This window comes from Callorhinchus milii, unplaced genomic scaffold, assembly GCF_018977255.1.
Source record: "Callorhinchus milii isolate IMCB2004 unplaced genomic scaffold, IMCB_Cmil_1.0 Scaffold5, whole genome shotgun sequence".
In the NCBI taxonomy this organism is placed as follows: domain Eukaryota; kingdom Metazoa; phylum Chordata; class Chondrichthyes; order Chimaeriformes; family Callorhinchidae; genus Callorhinchus; species Callorhinchus milii.
The window spans coordinates 26049871-26068202 of record NW_024704746.1 but is presented as its reverse complement, the minus strand read 5'-3'; the positions used below and the strand labels follow the sequence as shown (position 1 = coordinate 26068202).

Genomic DNA, 18332 nt, shown 5'->3' with positions numbered 1-18332 from the left:
TGAGCTACAGGACTCCACTGCTTTGTGGGATATCAAATGCTAACGGTAATAGTGATCTGTCTCTCAAGACTGACAGCTCTCACCTGAATCCAAAAAAAATATATTTTTTAAGAGAAGATAGCTTGTCTGAGCGGGAAACTGATGAATATGTTTTCTTTTCATCATCTCTCCCAGAGTGAACGACTGTACTATTGAGAGCAGCAAATTAGTCACGTGTGAGTTACCGATCACCACAAAGGGATTGAAGAAAGTGTGCTTATTGTATGACGCTGAACAGTATGGAAACTCGTGCACAAGTAATAGGACATCGATTCTCACATACATCAGTGATGTCTTGATTACACAGATTTATCCAACAGTGTCCTGGGCCAGGTGGGTGTTTGATTTCATCTGGTTTTAAAACTATAATACACTTTACACACCCGATGCTCTGACAACACGAGATGTCCCAAGGCACTGGACAGTCAGGGATTTAAACCCGAGCTGGGGGTTGGGATCAGGAGGGGTGGAGGTGGGGGGGGGAAGGGGAGGGATGGAGGGTGACTGAAGGTGTGGTCCAAGTGGAGGGTCTTGAGACGTGCCTTGAAGGAGGGAAGGGAGGGAGGAAGGGAGGCTAAAGGCCCTGATGGTCCCTTTATCCAGTAAGAGTAAACAGGAACATTCTGCGAATGATTGTGTGCCTCTCAGCACATCGGTGATGAAAAATAATGGTGAATATCTTTTCTGATTTGTACTGAACAGCGGTGGCCGCAATATCACAGTGACCGGCCGCAATTTAGATGTGATAGATAAACTGCACATGCAGACAAAGGAATTGAAGATAACAAATGTAAGTTCATTCATTCAAACAAACTTTATTGAAGTTATATCATATTAATAATAATCCTTGCATTTAACATGGTGCTTTATCATATCGTTGCGACGTCTCAAAGCCCATCACAATATATTGTAAAGTGAATTTACTGTATACTTGTGAGTGAAACGCGGCAGCCAATTGTGCACAGCAGTGTCCCACAAACAGTCATGGATTGAGTGACCAATTTTTGGGGGAGGATTATTACCTTTGGAAAGTGATCTGCCAATCGACTAACAACCAGTTCCTACTTACTGTTGGGTAAGGAAACTTGCCTAAGGTTTGCCCTGCCTGGGAATCAAACTCAGGTCCTCCGCTTATGAGGCGAGAGCTCTGCCCACTACACTACTGGACTCCTTGAATTGAACTTTATTGTGGAATGAAAGAAAAAATTAAATCTACTTACATCTGAAACCTGTAGAGGATATATGTTAAGTCTTTTGCTTGTTTTGATCAATCTATTAACAACTTGTGCCATTTCTTTTCACAGGATTGCTTACGTTATAATAATTCAGCCTGGATTTGCAAATCAGTACCAAACAGAATGAATCTGTGCACTGTATCTTTTCTAATTGGTAATCATTCCATCAAGGAGTTTAACTTAAGTTACTACGCTGACCCTACGTTTTATAAATTTACAGAAATCCACGATACAGAACTTGTAATTATGGTAAAGGTAAAACATTCTTTTTCATATAATAATAATTATTATAATAATAATAATCCTCGCATTTGAAAAAGCGCCTTATCGCGTCTTTGAGACGTCTCAAAGCGCTTAACAGAATATACTGTATCGTAAATTGACTCTGTATTTTGTGGGCGAAACGCAGCAGACAATTGAGTACAGCAGCGTCCCACTAGCAGTCGTGGATTGAATGTCATTTTTTAAAAATAATAATAATAATTATAATAATAATAATCCTTGCATTTGATATAGCGCTTTTCACGTCGGGAGGACGTCCCAAAGCGCTTCACAGAACACACTGTAAAGTGAATTGACTGTATATTTGTGGGCGAACGCGGCAGCCAATTGCGCACAGCAATGTCCCACAAACAGTCGTAGATTGAAAATGACCAATTTATTATTGTTTTTGGTTTTGAAGGGATTATTACCCCGGAAAAGCAAATCGCCAATCAACTAACTACCGGGTTCCTACTTATTGCTAGGTAAACAGAGGAAACTTGTCCAAGATTTTACTCTGCCCGGGAATCAAACCCAGGTCCTCTCGCTTGCGAGACGAGTGTCTAACCACTGAGCTACAGGTCTCCAGATCCACTCAACAAATTAAAAAGTGACAGTGTTATTCCCAAGATTTTTTTATCATAAGTGTATATATATATATATATATATATAGGTGTTTGTGTGTGTGTATATATATATATATATATATATACCTGCTTCTCTGTTTTCAAAATCTATACATTTGTTTTACAGAAATCAAAAGATAATTTAAATCTTCAACCTGAAGAAATAGTGATGCACATCCTGGACAGGGAGGGTAGAAGGTTTCCATGTAATATTACAGAGATTTCAGAAGATAAGATCAAGTGTTCATCCAAACAATTTAAGATTTCAGTGCACCACATAAAAGTAAGTAGAAAATGGCCCAGTTCTGATGGAGAAACATTGCCATAAATCTTTAAAAAGGAAAAAAGATCAAATTATAACTGGATCTCGGACTTCTTATGTTCTTATAACAATTAAGTTTACGATAAAAATGTGAATACATTGTTTTCATGCTATCAACAAGTAAATAATAATAATAAATAAGAATAATTACCCAACCACAGCATTTTGACTTGACTTGCTTTCCCTTCAACTACTACTACTGATAATAATAATCTGGCATTTGATATCGCGCCTTATCACGTCTTCAAGACCCCTCACAGCGCTTCACAGAATATACTGCAAAGTGAATTGATTGTATATTTGTGGGTGAAACACAGCAGCCAATTGTGCACAGCAATGTCCCACAAACAGTCGTGGATTGAGGGGCCAAATTATTATTATTACTTCATTCATTTATTTATTTATTTATTTATTTATTTATTTATTTATTTATTCTTGACCCCCAATTTCTGAGGAGGGTTTGTAAGATCAGAAGCTACATATTGGTTTCCTGGTTGAAGGGGTACATTATGACGGCCTAATCTTATCTCGAAAGCTATTCACACATGTATTGCACCAGGATCAATGAGGTACAGGTAGCAGGAGGAACCCTGGTTTGGTGTTTACCCTCCCGAGCGCACGGGCACTGACATCAGTGCCAGCTCTCTGCTTGGCAAGGGCAGCTGACTCCTCACGCACCAGAGTTTGAGCCTCAACTTCTATGGTTCTGCAGTTTCACAGTCAATAACAACAATGACATTTGCACAGAACCTCTCACATCGGGAGGACATCCAAGGCGCTGGACAGGCAGGGGTTTGGACCTGAGCTGAGGGTAGGGATCAGGAGGGGTGGAAGGCAGGGAGGGTGGGGGTAGGCGGGTGATCGAAGGCGCTGTTGAAGAGGAGGGTCTGAGACGGGCCTTGAAGGAGGGAAGGGAGCGAGGCGAAGGGACTGTGGGATGGAGTTCCAAATGGTGGGGGCAGAGAGGCTGAAGGCCCGACCACTGATGGTGGGGTGGGGCGGGAGGGGGTACGTGGAGCAGTCAGTGGCTTACACACTGCGCGATCGGGAAGATTTAAGTAAAGCAGATGAACAATGGGCTGAAGTGTTGCGGGAACTGTGGAACCAGAGGAGGCTACAAAGGTTTTATAAAGAGCTTGATAGATGCACGTGGGCTGATATCTGGCAAATTAATAATAATCGTTGCATTGGATATGGAGCCTTATCACGTCTTTGAGACGTCTCAAAGCTCTTGACAGGATATATTGTGAATTGACTGTATATTTTGTGGGCAAAACACGGCAGCCAATTGCACACAGCAGCATCTCACAAACAGTCGGGGATCGAGTGACCAAATTATTATTATTATTATTAAATTTTAAGGGATTGTTACCCCCAGAAAAGCGATCTGCCAATCAACTAACAACCAGGTTCCTACTTACTGCCAGGTAAAGAGAGGTGTGTGGGGTAAGGAAACTTACCTAAGGTTTCACCCTGTCCTGCCCCGCCCCGCCCAGGATTCAAACCCAGGTCCTCTCATTTGCGAGGCCAGTGCTCTAACCACTGAGCTATGGGACTCCATGGATGGGGAGCTGAGAGATCTAGGGGTGTTACTTCTGTGTTTGTATTGCATTTTACTTGATTGATCGATCATCAGGTCAAAACAGTATGAGCTGGTGCTAAACAGGGCAACCAGGACACTGGGCTATATTGTGATGGGTTTCCGCGTGTGTCAGACACCCGGCTGACCAAAAGGAAATGTGCTCATTCATCCAGTATAAAACATATATTCAGATGAGGAGTTACTAGTGGTGGGAATTTTTCATCTCAACAACAACACCTACAACAAAATGCAGAATCTAAGTTGTTAAAACAAATGTTTGAGTTTTGATACTGTATTTAATTTTATTTTAGGTGAACATCGGAGAGTTTAACTTCTTACTGAAAAACAAAAGTTCAAATAATATCTTTTTCATGCTGATTGCGATTCCCGTTATGCTGGTGATATTCATTGGCAGTAAGTAGTGCGTTTTCTACATCATTGAGGGCAGGGAATCCTCCCCCTCAGCTCCTGTTAACCCCGCAGCCAAAGCCCAATGGATAGGGTGGTCCTGGCTGGACAAGCAGCGGGAAGCTGACCAGACAGTGATATCAATGGCCAAGCTGTGTGGGTTGAGCTGGTTAGACTCCACCAGTTACCCCCAACACACACTTGGCCTCTCCACCCCTCTTCCCGCTCAGTAATTCGGACATGACGCAGTGAGAGATTGTTGCGATTTAGTGGTGTTCGGTTTGTTTATTTTGCGTGTGATTTGTGATGATGTTGTTGTTTTTGCTGGTTTCGTGAAGGTTCTAACCGGTGAGCTTTTCCATGTTCACAGTTTACTGCTGGGCTTCCAGTCGCAAACAAAAACAGTTCTCAAAGACATTGGATACTCAGATTGAACTGCTGGAGAGTCAATATCGAAATAAGATGCGAGAAGGTAACTTTAATAATAATAATAATCCATAATAGTAATATTTAATCTGATATCCTATTGTTCCCACCGTTCCAGATTATAATCTTCCAAGCTTTCCCGCTGCTTGTCCAGTCAGGATCCCCCTCCCCGTTAGTTAGGGCTTTGGCTGTGGGGTTACCAGGAGCTGAGGGGGAGGATTCCCTGCCCCCAGTGACTGGTCGGCCCTTCCAGGTCCCGCTGATGAGTCGGGCCGGACTGTGCCCTGGGACACTGCGGCCCCTCCAGGCTCAGGAACCGGACGAGAGACCGGCACAGAGGGGGGGGGCTCGATTCCCACATTCCGTTGCCAGGAATGTCACCCTGGGGCCAGTTCAGCTCAGAGAAGACACTGTTTAAGGTGACGGTGGATGGGCTTCAGTGGCTGGAACACAAACATAAGGATTGTGACATGTTACAACCAGTGAGTTATTTTGGGAGCAAAACCAAATGAGGACATTGTTTTACTGCAAAACTCAACAAATGCATTTGGAGTCGTGGGTCCCTGAGGAAGGGCCGGGCTGCACACTTGGCTGAGTTTGTGCAGTTCCTGGTACCGGCTGCGGAAGTGCTTCCGATGGTATAACAGCTTCACTCAGCAGATGTGCGGACTGGCTTTCTCACATTGCTATTGTGATTTGTCCCTCGTCCCCTCGGTGGCCGTGCCTTCAGTCACTACACCCCGAAACCGTGGAACTCTCTCCCCCAATCCCTCCGAGGGCCTCGCCCCCTCCCTCCCCGCCTTCAAATCCCACCCAAAGACCTTCCTTTGTGATGGTGCTTGCAGTCACCTCTCCCCCCGGCTCAGGGTCAGGCTCCGCCACTGTCAAGCGCTCCGGGACTCTACCCCACGTGAGGGGCGCTGTGTAAATGCAAGTTGTTGTTGTTGTTGTTGCAATGTGGCCGACAATGTTCTGGTGACATAAACTGATCATTACAATGGTTTCTGGCAGGAACTTGAAAGATCCTAACACCTGAAATTGGAATATAATAATAATAATAATAATAATAATTATCCTTGTAACTGACGTAGCGCTTTATCACGTTGTTCAGCCGTCTCAAAGCGCTTCATGGGATTTAATGTAAAGCAGATCGACTGTATATTTTGTGGGTGAAACACAACAGCCAACTGACACAGCAGTGTCCCACAAACAGTCGTGGATTGAGTAACCAAATTATTTTTTGAAGGGAATTATTACCCCTCCAAAAGCGATTCGCCAATCGTCTAACAACCGGGTTCCCACTGACCGCTGGGTCAATAGAGGTGTGTGGAGTAAGGAAACTTGCCTAAGGTTTCGCTCTGCCCGAGAACCGAACCCAGGTCCTCTCGCTTGCGAGGCGAGGGCTCTAACCACAGAGCTACAGGACTCCACGAGTTGAATACATTTAAATTAGAATTGTTCCAAAGCAACCATTTTTTTCTACTTCTGCCAGGTTTTGTGGAACTCCAGACAGAAGGCTCGGACGTACATCTGATAGAAAATTCCGGAACTATCCCCTTTCTGGATTACAAGCATTTTGCTTTAAGGACATATTTTCCTTCTGAGGTGAAACCTTATTTCACAGTTATAGCTCTTGATTTTTAGACTCTTCAGAGCGATATCGCTTAATATTTTAAGACCACAGTCCTTAAAATATAATATAAAAGATAATGATTCTTATCTGTTCAGAGGCCGTTTGTCTTAAAATTTAATATAGTGCAGAATTGTAGTCCCTTTTTAAATCCAGTGAATTTGCACGCTAGTTTCTACAGTTCTTAAACTTTACCAGCTTCCAAATTAAATATTGAATTAAGGATTTTTCCTCCACTCGACTGGCTCCGGGACTCCGGCATGTCCCTCTTGCCCACCGTGCTTTCAGCCACTACAACTTTATTTTGTTTTGTTTTTCCTCTTCGACCGCGACTACGGTCTATATAAATGCAAGTTATTGTCGCTGTTGTTCTTGTTGTAGTTTTAAACTCCTGTGTTACTATTTGTTATGTTGATCTGTTTAATATCTTCTGGTAGAGTGGACTTGAATCAAATACACAGATTGCTGTCAAGGACCTCATTGTTACGGCCCCGCTAGTAAGTATTGTGTGATATTTGTACCTATGTTAACTCAGTCGTGTAGTGGTTAGAGCCCTCCCCTCGCAAGCGAGAGACCTGGGTTCGATTCCGGGCAGGGCAAAACTTTCAGCAAATTTCCTTACTCCACGCGCCTCTGTTTACCAGCAGTGAGTAGGAACCCGGTCGTTAGTCAATTAGCGGATTTTTTCAGGGGTAAAAAAATCCATGTCTGTTTTTGGGCCATTGCTGTGCGCAATTGGGCACTCACAGTATATTCTGTGAATCGCTTTGAGACATCTCAGCGCCATGATAAGGTGCAGTATGAAATGCGAGGATTGTTAATATTAAGCATTTTTTAGGACTTTTACTTTGGTTATTCTGCATCAAACATTGTTTGGATTAACGTGTCTCCAACACAGACGAGGAAGTCATATCATAATAATGTTTGCGTCATGCTGTCTAGATGTCTCATGGTGCCTCACATGATTTACTGTGTTTGCAAGCAAATGTAGCAGCCAATTTGGGCAATGTCCTACAAACAGCCATGAAGGTGTATGACCAATTTTATCTGGGAGATTGTTCGCCAGGAGAATTGGCCTTCTATTCTCGCAAACTATAGCACAAATTATTATATTATATTTATTATATTATTATAGTTCAGACAAACAGAGGCCATTATCATTTTTCTTTTTTGTTTTGCCCACAAATATAGTCAATCCACTTTGCAGTATATTCTGTGAAGCACTTTGAGACGTCTTGAAGACGTAATAAGGCACTATATCAATTGCAAGGATTATTTATTATTGTCTATAAAGTGTAATGCCACATCTAGATATAGAAGAATGCATTTGATCCGTGATACATTTTCTCTTTTCTCTTCAACCTAAAGGTAATGAAATAGTATTAATAATAATAATCCTTGCATTTGATACAGCTCTTTGTGGAGTCCTGTAGCTCAGTGGTTAGAGCACTCGCCTTGCAAGCGAGAGACCTGAGTTCAATTCCAGGCAGAGGGCGAAACCTTGGGCAAGTTTCCTTACTCCACACAGAGCCTAATAATAATCCTCCAAAACCAAAAACAATAATAAATTGGTCATTTTCAATCTACGACTGTTTGTGGGACATTGCTGTGCGCAATTGGCTGCCGCGTTCGCCCACAAATATACAGTCAATTCACTTTACAGTGTGTTCTGTGAAGCGCTTTGGGACGTCCTCCCGACGTGAAAAGCGCTATATCAAATGCAAGGATTATTATTATTATTTATCACGTCTTCAAGACGTCTCAAAGTGCTTCACAGAATATACTGTAAAATGTCGTGACTATATTTTGTGGGCAGCCAATTGTGCACAGCAGTGTCCCACAAACAGTCGTGGATTGAATGTTTTTTTTTGGAAAGATTTTTTTTGAGAGATTATTACCTCTGGAAAGTGATCGACCAATCAATCAACCAACCGGGTTCCTACTTGCTGTTAGGTAAACAGAGGCGTGTGGAGTGAGGAATCTTGCTCTAGGTTTTGCCCTGCCCGGAAACACAGGTCCTCTCGCTTGCGATACAAGCCCTCTAACCACTGAGCTACAGGACTCCACAATACAGCATCACACTAATTCAGTGTGAATGTACAAGCGAGTTACTCTGATTCCTTTATCGTCTTTTAACTCATTTCAGTCGTCTACTAATCACAGTCAGAATGAGGGATTCAGGGCACTGTCTGACTTCCTACGCAACAAACAGCTTCTGGTGATATTAATCCACACTCTCGAACAACAGAAAAGCTTCTCAATAAAAGACCGGTCAGTGGCCAGACATTCTGTTTGCTTCTGTAGAGTTACCGTCATTGGTTAAAGGATAGTTTGGGAGCTTGTAATATTCCCTAATGATAATAATAACAGCAATAATCCTTGTATTGTTCCCTAATGATAATAATAATCCTTCCACTTGATAGAACACCTATAATGTCTCAATGCACTTAGTAGTTAATTGCTGTCATGTGTTGTGACTGTATATTGGCACACAGATCCAATCTTATATCTGTTTCTGTTCTACTAGTCATAGAATTGTAGAATCATAGAATTGTGCAGCACAGAAGGAGGCCATTCAGCCCATCATGGCTGTGCTGGCTCAGTGAAAGAGCTACCAACTAGCCCCACTGCCCCGCTCTTACCCCAACTAGCCCCACTGCCCCGCTCTTACCCCAACTAGCCCCACTGCCCCGCTCTTACCCCACAGCTCTGCACATTATTCCTTTTCAAGTCCCTGTCCAATTCCCTTTTGAAAGTTATTATTGAATCTGCTTCCACCAGCCTGTCAGGCAGTGCATTCCAGACTGTAAGAACTCTCTGGGTAAAAACATTTCCCCTCGTCTGGTCTCCCCTCTGGTTATTTTTGCCAATTATCTTAAATCTGTGTCCTCTGGTTCTCAGTCATAGTATAAATATTTTACTCACAATAAGCACCACTTGAAAAATATCTCAAAGAGTGTTGTTTTAAGTAGTAATCCTGCTTTCAAATCATTTCTAAGCACCGAATTACCAAATGTTTGTCTTTCTTCCAACAGCTGCAGCTTTGCATCTTTCCTGAGCATTGCGCTTCACAGTGAGCTGATCTATCTGACAGCTGTGCTCGAGCATCTCCTCACAGACCTGATGGACCAGGCGGGAGCTCAGCCAAAGCTCTTGTTGCGTCGTACAGAGACGGTGGTGGAGAAGCTGCTGACAAACTGGGTGTCCATCTGTATGTACGGGTATCTGAGGGTAAGGTCTCCGAATGCCTTTCAGTGGAGTGTAATGCACCCAGACTCAACTACGCTTGTCAGTCTTCCCAACTCTTCCCTCTACATCCAGAACTCTGCAGTCGTGTCCTCTCCCGCACCAGGCTCCGTGACCCCCATCACCCCCACCCTCCACTGGCTCCCCATCCCCCAGGGGATAGAGTTCAAAATCCTCGTTCTCACCTTCAAAGCCCTCCACGGCCTCACTCCTTTGTGCCTCTGTGACCTGCTAACCCCATATCAACCTGTCCACTCCCTCCACTCAGCAGACTCCGGCCTCCTGCTTGTTCCTCGTCCCCTCCATTCCACCATCGGTGGCCACTACGCCACTTCAGCCACTACGCCCCCAAACTCTAAAACACTCTCCCTCTATCCCTCGGCCTTGCCCCTTCTTTCCATATCTCCAGGTCACGCCTGAGGACCTTCCTCTTCGACCCTGTTTACGGTCCCCGCCCCCCGGCTCAGTGTCGTGCTCCGCCACTGTCAGCGCTCTGTGTGACGGGCGCGGTGTAAATGCAAGTTGTCGGTGTGTTGGATTCTTTTCTTTATTTTCATAAGAAGGCTTGACATGTTCCCAACTGCAGGAAACTGTTGGGGAATCATTGTTTTCACTGGTGTCTGCGATAAAGCAGAGGATTAATCAAGGACCAGTGGACGCAGTCACTGGGAAAGCTCTGTACACCCTCAATGAAGATTGGTTGCTGTGGCAGGTGTCAGAATTTAACACAGTGGTACGTACAGTGGTGACTCGCCATAAAACACGAGCGGAAATAACTTTTTTAATAATCAAACGTTCAACGTACTGTACTGCTGATGTTACTTACATGTGACATGTATGTGACTTTTTTTCCAGCAGGTGTGCAGTTAGTGTAGTGTAATGTGTCAGCTTCACTCTGTGATGGATTATCTGATTTTATAATAACAATAATCCTTGCATTTGATACTGTGCCTGATCACGTCATTGAGACATCTCAAAGTGCTTCACGGAATATACTGTAAAGTGTAGTAACTGTGTATGTTGTGGGCGAAACGCGGCAGCCAATTGTGCACAGCAGCGTCCCCACAAACAGCCGTGGGTCGAGTGACCAAATTATTATTATTATTGGGGATTATTACCCCCAATGTACCAGAGGCTCCAGGAGTGCAAGATATCACCTTCATAAGGTTTTATTAATAATTATAATAATAACAGTAATCCTTGCAATTGATATAGATCTTTATCCTTAGTGAAAATAATGGTTGACTGCACCTCTCGAATCAATGTGTCATTCAACTGGTAACTGAAGGGCTTTGTCCTGGATGTGACAGTCATATCTTCCAGCTTGACCATCTGAGCACAATTACTCATACTCTTGTTCCTCTTATAACCAGAGTTATATTTGCAGAGAGCTCCAGTTTGCAACCAGATGCAATTTAGGGGAAGTAACAGCAAATAGCATATCACAGGCGTAATATACAGCTGATGCTATTTATAAATTACTGGATTCATGCGTATTATTTGACTCCCTCCCGCTCAGTGGGCCCCGGCCTGCTCCACATCCCTGCCCTCCATCGGTGGCCGGGCTTTCAGCCTCTCTGCCCCCTCACTCTTTGGAACTCCATCCCACAGTCCCTTCACCTCTCTTCCTCCCTCGCCTCCTCTCAAGACCCTCCTCTTCGACCGCGCCTTCAGCCACCCTCCTACCCCCACCCTCGCTGCCCTCCACCCCTCCTGATCCCAACCCCCAGCTCGGGTCCAAATCCCTGACCAGCGCCTTGGGACGTCCTCACAATGTGAAAGGCGCAGTGTAAGCCCCATTAAAGCTATGGCTTGTAGGGTTAACAGGAGCTGAGGGGGAGGATTCACTGCCCCCCAATGAACACTCAGAACTGCAAATTCTATTTACATCAAGTGCAACCTGTTTCTGCTTTCTTCGTCTCCTTGGTTTAATGGTTTAATGTTGGTTGTGTTCGTGATTACATGCTAGTTGCTAGTTCTTGGCCAAAGTTCCTTTTTCTACTTTATCAGTTTCACATCATTTGGTTAAACATTGGTGTAATGTATAATATACTTCACTTCATCTTATTTGTGGGACACTACTTTACGCAATTGGCTGCTGTGTTTTGCCCACAAGATATACAGTTAATCCACTTTACAGTATATTGCATATATCAGTTGCAAAGATTATTATTATTATGTTTCTTAAACTCAGCAAATTCTTCCTGAAAACTGTGCTTTCTGTTTGCAGGTGATGCATTAAGGTGTAAATAGTCCATTTCTGAAATTTGATTAATGTGTAAATAGTCCATTTATGAAATTTGAAGCGCTCTGGGGCTCTGCCCTGGTGAGGGGCGCTATCTAAATGCAAGTTGTTGTTGTTGAATCCTTGTCCTCGCCTTCAAAGCCCTCTGTGACCTGCTAACCCCACACCGACCTGTCCGCTCCCTCCGCACAGCAGGCTCTGGCCTGCTCCACGTCTCCCAGCCAGCGCCACCCCACCATCGGCGGTCAGGCCTTCAGCCTCTCTGCCCCCACCCTTTGGAACTCCATCCCACAGTCCCTTCGCCTCGCCCCCTCCCTTCCCTCCTTCAAGGCCCGTCTCAAGACTCTCCCCTTGACAGCGCCTTCGGCCACTCTCCTACCCCCACCCTCCACCCCTCCTGATCCCAACCCCCAGCTCGAGTCCAAATCCCTGACTGTAGGGGTTTGGTACTTTGGAAGCTTGGTACTTCCTCCCAACATGAAAGGTAAATGTCATTTGTTGTTGTTGCTGTCGTTGTTTCCTAGAGCTTACCCGACTTACCTCACTTTTCTCCTTACAGAAACTCAATGTATTTAATCTGATCACCACTGACGCAGGTGACTGTGATCTAGATGACAACCCACCTCTCTCAGTTGAGGTTCTGGATTGCGACACGATAGGCCAAACAAAGGAGAAGATTTTTGATGCATTTATGAACAAATACGGCCACTCGCAGAAATTTCATACAAAGGACATTGACCTGCGTGAGTTATGTTCTTATTGTGTTCTCTTCTGTTCTCGCAGAGTCCTGTGGCTATTAGTTAGAGCCCTCGCCTCGCTAGAGGACCCGAGTTCGATTCCCGGGCAGAGCAAAACCTTAGGCAAGTTTCCTTACTCCACATGTCTCTGTTTACTTTGGATGCCACGTTTTACCCACAAAATGCACATTCAAATCGCTTAACAACCGTGTTCCCCTCTGGGACGCTACCCTGTGTGAGGGGCGCTGGGGTGGTTGTTGTTTCCTGAAGTTTTATTTTACAAATACATTTAGTTTTTCTTTCTAGAACTGGATAAGAATGAAACACACCGGATACTGAGAGATATTGATGAGTCATCACATGTTCTTGAAAATGGTTTGAAGAAATTAAACACCATTGGCCATTATAAGGTGACTGAAGCCTGGGTTTTTCTGTTAGTTTTGCTAAACAAAACTATCTGCAGGATAATTTTCTGCCAAATAAAATTATTTAATCCCCAAACTATCTGTTTGGTTTTGGCATTAAATAATTTTATTTGGCAGAAAATAATTTTTTTCCCTGGGAGCTGAATAGAGTTTGAGTGTGGGAATAGAGGACTTTGTGGATTTTGTGAACATTTTCATTTATCAAATGCGAGGATTATTATGATTACTACTTTTGAAACAACATTCGTGGCGGCCTGTAGGGTAGTGGTTAAATAACTCGCCTCGCAAGCCAGAGGACCTCCGGTTGTTAATCGATTGGTGGATTGCTTTCTGCGGGTAATAATCCCTTTTAAAAAAAATTGGTGACTCAATCCAGGACTGTTTGTGGGACGCTGCAGTGCGCAGTTGGCTGCCATGTTTTGCCCACAAAACATACAGTCAATTCACTTTACAGTATATCCTGCGAAGCGCTTTGAGACGTCTCGAAGACGTGATAAGGCGCTGTATCAAATACAGGGATTATTATTATTATTATTAATTTGGAAGCCGGTTTCCTGCAATCCTTAATATTGATACTGAGTTGAAGAATCTTCCAACAATTCTGTGAGATGTTAAATTTTAAGACAAAAAGTTTCGCAGGTTAAGATTAGGTGGAAATTTGTTGGATTGAATAAATAATTAATTTGTCAATACATATTCAGATTTCAGACACGGCTAACGTGACTGTCATCAAATGTGCCGGTTGTACAACAGCAGGTAATGGTATTTCATTATTTATTGTTATTAATCATTACATAATTACATAATAATCTCTCTCTGGGATTTCCATGTGTGGGTGAGATGTATGGAATTCTCAGTTTGGTTTGGAGACTCTTAAGCGACGGTGATGGGTTTCCGTGTGTGTCAGACACCCGTCTGAACCCCCAAAAATTCATGCAAATGTTAAATCACATAAATCTCTTCATATCGTATTCTTTTCCATCTATTCTAGATTCTGAAGATATAGATAACCATGTCCATCTGGTGAGTGTGTGTGTAATGTGTGCGTATGTACATCCCAAGTTCCCAGCGCCTTGGGACATCCTCCCCACGTGAAAGGCACTATATATAAACGTAATTTTGTATTGTATTGTAAGGGTATGTGTATGTGTGTGTGTGTGTGTCTGTGTGTATGTGTGTGTCTGTGTGTATAATAATCCTTGCATTTGATATAGCGCTTTTCACGTCGGGAGGACGTCCCAAAGCGCTTCACAGAATATACTGTAAAGTGAATTGACTGTATATTTTGTGGGCGAACGCGGCAGCCAATTGCGCACAGCAATGTCCCACAAACAGTCGTAGATTGAAAATGACCAATTTATTATTGTTTTGGGTTTTTGGAGGGATTATTATTAGGCGTGTGGAGTAAGGAAACTTGCCCAAGGTTTCGCCCTGCCTGGAATTGAACCCAGGTGTCTTGCTTGCTTGCAAAGCAAGTGCTCTAACCACTGAGCTACAGGACTCCAGGACTTGTATGTGTGTGTATATGTGTGTGTGTGTCTGTGTTTATGTGTGTGTATATGTGTGTGTGTGTGTGTGTGTGTGTGTGTCTGTGTCTGTGTGTATGTGTGTGTATATGTGTGTGTATGTTTGTTTTTCATATTATATTTCAGTTGATATGAACAAGCAACTCAGTGAATGTTTTGTGACCATATTTCCCTTAGATTTCTCAAGAATACAACTTCACAGAAACCTCTAAACAAGATCAAGGCAAAGAGAAGTTCAAGGTCAAAGAGATGTACCTAACAAAGCTGCTGTCGTCTAAGGTACAGTGCTTATTTCTTTACAGTGATTGACTGAGTCAGATACAACAAATTAGCGTCTTTATACTCCTTATCATTTTAAGACGCTGCCCGCATGAGCGGTGATATATAAATGTAAGTTGTTGTTGTTGTTTGGTTATTGTAAGAGCCTTGGCAGGGTAAGCAGGATGGGTCCCTCCAGGGAGAGAGAGAGAGAGAGCACATTCAATTCCAACAATCTATCTTTCCACATGTAGGGGGGGATGTGGGGAATTCTTAGTTGGGTTTGGATATGTTTGAAGGGAAGTAAATTCAGAACAAATCTGCAGAAGCACTATTTGAGTGAGTGAGTGAGTGAGTAGTAAACGGATGGAACAGGCTCCCTGGGGAGACGGTGAAAGCAGAAAGTGTCAATTCTTTCAAGAACAAATGAGATGGATTCTGTTAGGAAATAATACCTGGGGATACAGTATATAGTCTGGGACACGACATGTGCAAGTGACTGCCAGGATAATAATTATAATAATAATGCCAGGATGGTGGAAGGCGAACTGGATGGACCTTTGTCTTCTTTTGTCTAACAATTCTTATATGTTCTTATGTCTAACAGTCTATGAGCTGTTGATTCAGAGCAATTTTACAATCTGTCACCTTGTGAGGAGTTTCATTAGGTCATAGCCAGGCTGCTGTGGAGGGGATGGTAATGCTATTGCAGTTTGGCTCTTTGGGGGAGAGGAAAGGAGATCTTCTGCTATCAACGGTCAGTTAGAGAAACACTGAGGAACTCACACAAAGAGGATATGTGACTTGGGTGAGTGGCTCTTAGTGCAAAAGAGGAAATGCAATCAGATGAAGACAGAAGTGGAATCAGGAATAAAATTGAAACTCAACGTATTTTTGGAATTAATTTGCACTTAAGAATCGCTGGTTAAAAGAAGACCAGTTCAGCTTCCACCATCCTGGCAGTCGCTCATACATTTCATCATGTCCCAAGCTATATACTATATCCAATAAGAACATGAATAATTTAGAATATCAGTCTAATTGATTTCTTATTTAATTACATTATGTGCCACTTTCACCAATCTCCTAGTTACTGACTATTCACAAGGATCAATTATACATATATATATAATATATAATTGATCCTTGTGAATAGAGTCAATAAGTAGGAGAATTAGCATTTAAAAAAAAAAGTGTATTTCATAAAACCTTACAGCACAGAAGGAGGCTATTTGGCCCATCGTTGCCTGTGCCGGTTCTATGGTAACTCTTTCAAACAACCCCCACAGGCTCAATAGGCCGAATGGCCTCCTTCTGTGCTGTAAGATTCTATGATTTACATACAGTATTGAGATTGAAATGATTTAGGATTATTTATATCTGATTTGCTGTGTTGCTGTGTGTTACAGGTTGCACTTCACTCTTTTGTTGAGAGATTTCTTAAAAGCATTTGGACGTTACCAAACAACAAGCCTCCCGTGGCCATAAAGTTCCTCTTTGACTTCCTACATACACAGGCCCAGAACAAGAAGATAACTGACCCTGATGTCTTACACATATGGAAGACTAACAGGTATTGAATTTCACTGATTTTATGTTTTGATCGTCCTTTATCAAAGCAGTTTAATATCAAGTAAGGTTTCTGCATCAATTTGGAGCCTTGTTGGGTAGTGGTAGTTTTGTTGTTGTTGTTGTTGGTTAGTACACTTCCCTCACCAGTGAGAGGACTAGGGTTTGATTCCCGGTCGGGGCGAAACCTTAGGCAAGTTTCCTCACTCTATACTCCTGTTTATTTAGCAGTAAGTAGGAACCCAGCCGTTCATGGATTGGTGGAACGCTTTCCTGGGGTAATAATCTCTTGAACAATAATAATAGTAATAATTTGGTCACTCAATCCACGACTGTTTGTGGGACGCTGCTGTGAGCAATTGGCTGACGCATTTCACCCACAAAACATAGTCTCTACACTTTACAATATATTCTGTGAAGCGCTTTGTGACATCTCGAAGACATGATAAGGCGCTATATCAAATGCAAGGATTATTATTGAATGGATGCTTGTGTTAAAATCACGCCTCCTCTTTTGCCCTCAGCCTTCCTCTGCGGTTCTGGGTGAACATCATTAAAAACCCCCAGTTTGTGTTCGACATGGAAAAGACCCCACATTTAGACAGCTGTCTGTCTGTCATTGCACAGGCATTCATGGATTCCTTTTCGTTATCATCACAGAAGCTCGGGAAGGTAATGCTCATTTATTTAGATTTCTATTTGCAGATAAATTAGTTCGTGCATTTTTTTTCCCATTTCTGTTTCTCAGACATTGCCATGACACATAAAGGTTCTCGACCCAGAAGCTCAATTCTCAGCTGCCAAGTCTCAACCAACGCTGTACCGTAACATATCAAATGCAAGGATTATTATTATTATTATTATTATTAGCCATATGAGTCTTCACCTGCTGATCCTCTCTGCTATATCCTTGTTTCACTCTCGCTCGTGTGTGCATCGAGTTTTGTTTTAAATACATTGATGCTTTCTGTTTCAACCACAGCTTTCCAACCTAAATGTTCCCAAGAGAGATTAAAGAGGTGAGCTCTCAGTGAGTTCCACATGCTATTATTATAATAATAATAATAATAATAATAATAATAATGGAGTAAGGAAACTTGCTTAAGGTTTTGCTCTGCCTGGGAATCAAACCCAGGTCCTCTTGAATTCTGACAAAGGGTCGTGGACCCGAAACGTTGACTCACTTTCTTCTCTCGGTAGATGCTGCCTGACCTGCTGAGTGTTCGCGGCCACTTCTGTTTTTGTTTCAGATTTCCAGCATCTGCAGTGTTTTGCGTTTTGTTTCCTGTCGGCAGAGGGGCAAGTCCTCTAACCACCGAGCTACGTGACTCCTGCGTTCTCACCACACCCCTGCAGAAAGAAGTTCCCCCTGAACTCTTTTTTAGATTTGCTGCTGGCTATCGTATGTCTTGGACTCACTCACCGACAAGTGGAAACAGACTATTTTTGTCCACTTTATCAAATCATTCATAATTTTAAACACATTCACCCGCCTCTGTGTACCAGCAGTAAACAGGAACCTGGTTGTTAAGACGATTGGCAGATCGTTTTTCTGGAGACAATAATTTCTTCAAAAATAAATTGTCACTCAATCCACAACTGTTTGTGGGGACGCTGCCGTGTGCAATTGGCTGCCGCGTTTTGCCCAAAAAACACACAGGCAATCCGCTTCACAGTATATTCTGTGAAGCGCTGTGAGACAGCTCAATGACGTGATAAGGCGCTGCATCAAGTGGAGTCCTGTAGCTCAGTGGTTAGAGCACTCGCTTTGCAAGTGAGAGACCTGAGTTCAATTCC

General features: G+C 43.0%; 1 protein-coding gene across 1 annotated transcript in view; it reads left to right on the top strand.

The window, feature by feature from the left end:
* LOC103188861 (plexin-C1) overlaps window positions 1–18332 on the top strand; it is a 33610-nt gene that overhangs the window by 11815 nt on the left and 3463 nt on the right. Inside the window, exons 14-32 of the mRNA XM_042335020.1 lie at window positions 175–372; window positions 742–829; window positions 1344–1529; window positions 2289–2482; window positions 3019–3052; window positions 4377–4479; window positions 4844–4945; window positions 6392–6504; window positions 6967–7026; window positions 8676–8800; window positions 9565–9760; window positions 10362–10508; window positions 12580–12763; window positions 13064–13167; window positions 13884–13938; window positions 14174–14205; window positions 14886–14987; window positions 16376–16539; window positions 17060–17207. Of these exons, the coding sequence (XP_042190954.1) occupies window positions 175–372; window positions 742–829; window positions 1344–1529; window positions 2289–2482; window positions 3019–3052; window positions 4377–4479; window positions 4844–4945; window positions 6392–6504; window positions 6967–7026; window positions 8676–8800; window positions 9565–9760; window positions 10362–10508; window positions 12580–12763; window positions 13064–13167; window positions 13884–13938; window positions 14174–14205; window positions 14886–14987; window positions 16376–16539; window positions 17060–17207 (2335 nt within the window). The remainder of the gene's footprint in view (window positions 1–174; window positions 373–741; window positions 830–1343; window positions 1530–2288; window positions 2483–3018; window positions 3053–4376; window positions 4480–4843; window positions 4946–6391; window positions 6505–6966; window positions 7027–8675; window positions 8801–9564; window positions 9761–10361; window positions 10509–12579; window positions 12764–13063; window positions 13168–13883; window positions 13939–14173; window positions 14206–14885; window positions 14988–16375; window positions 16540–17059; window positions 17208–18332) is intronic.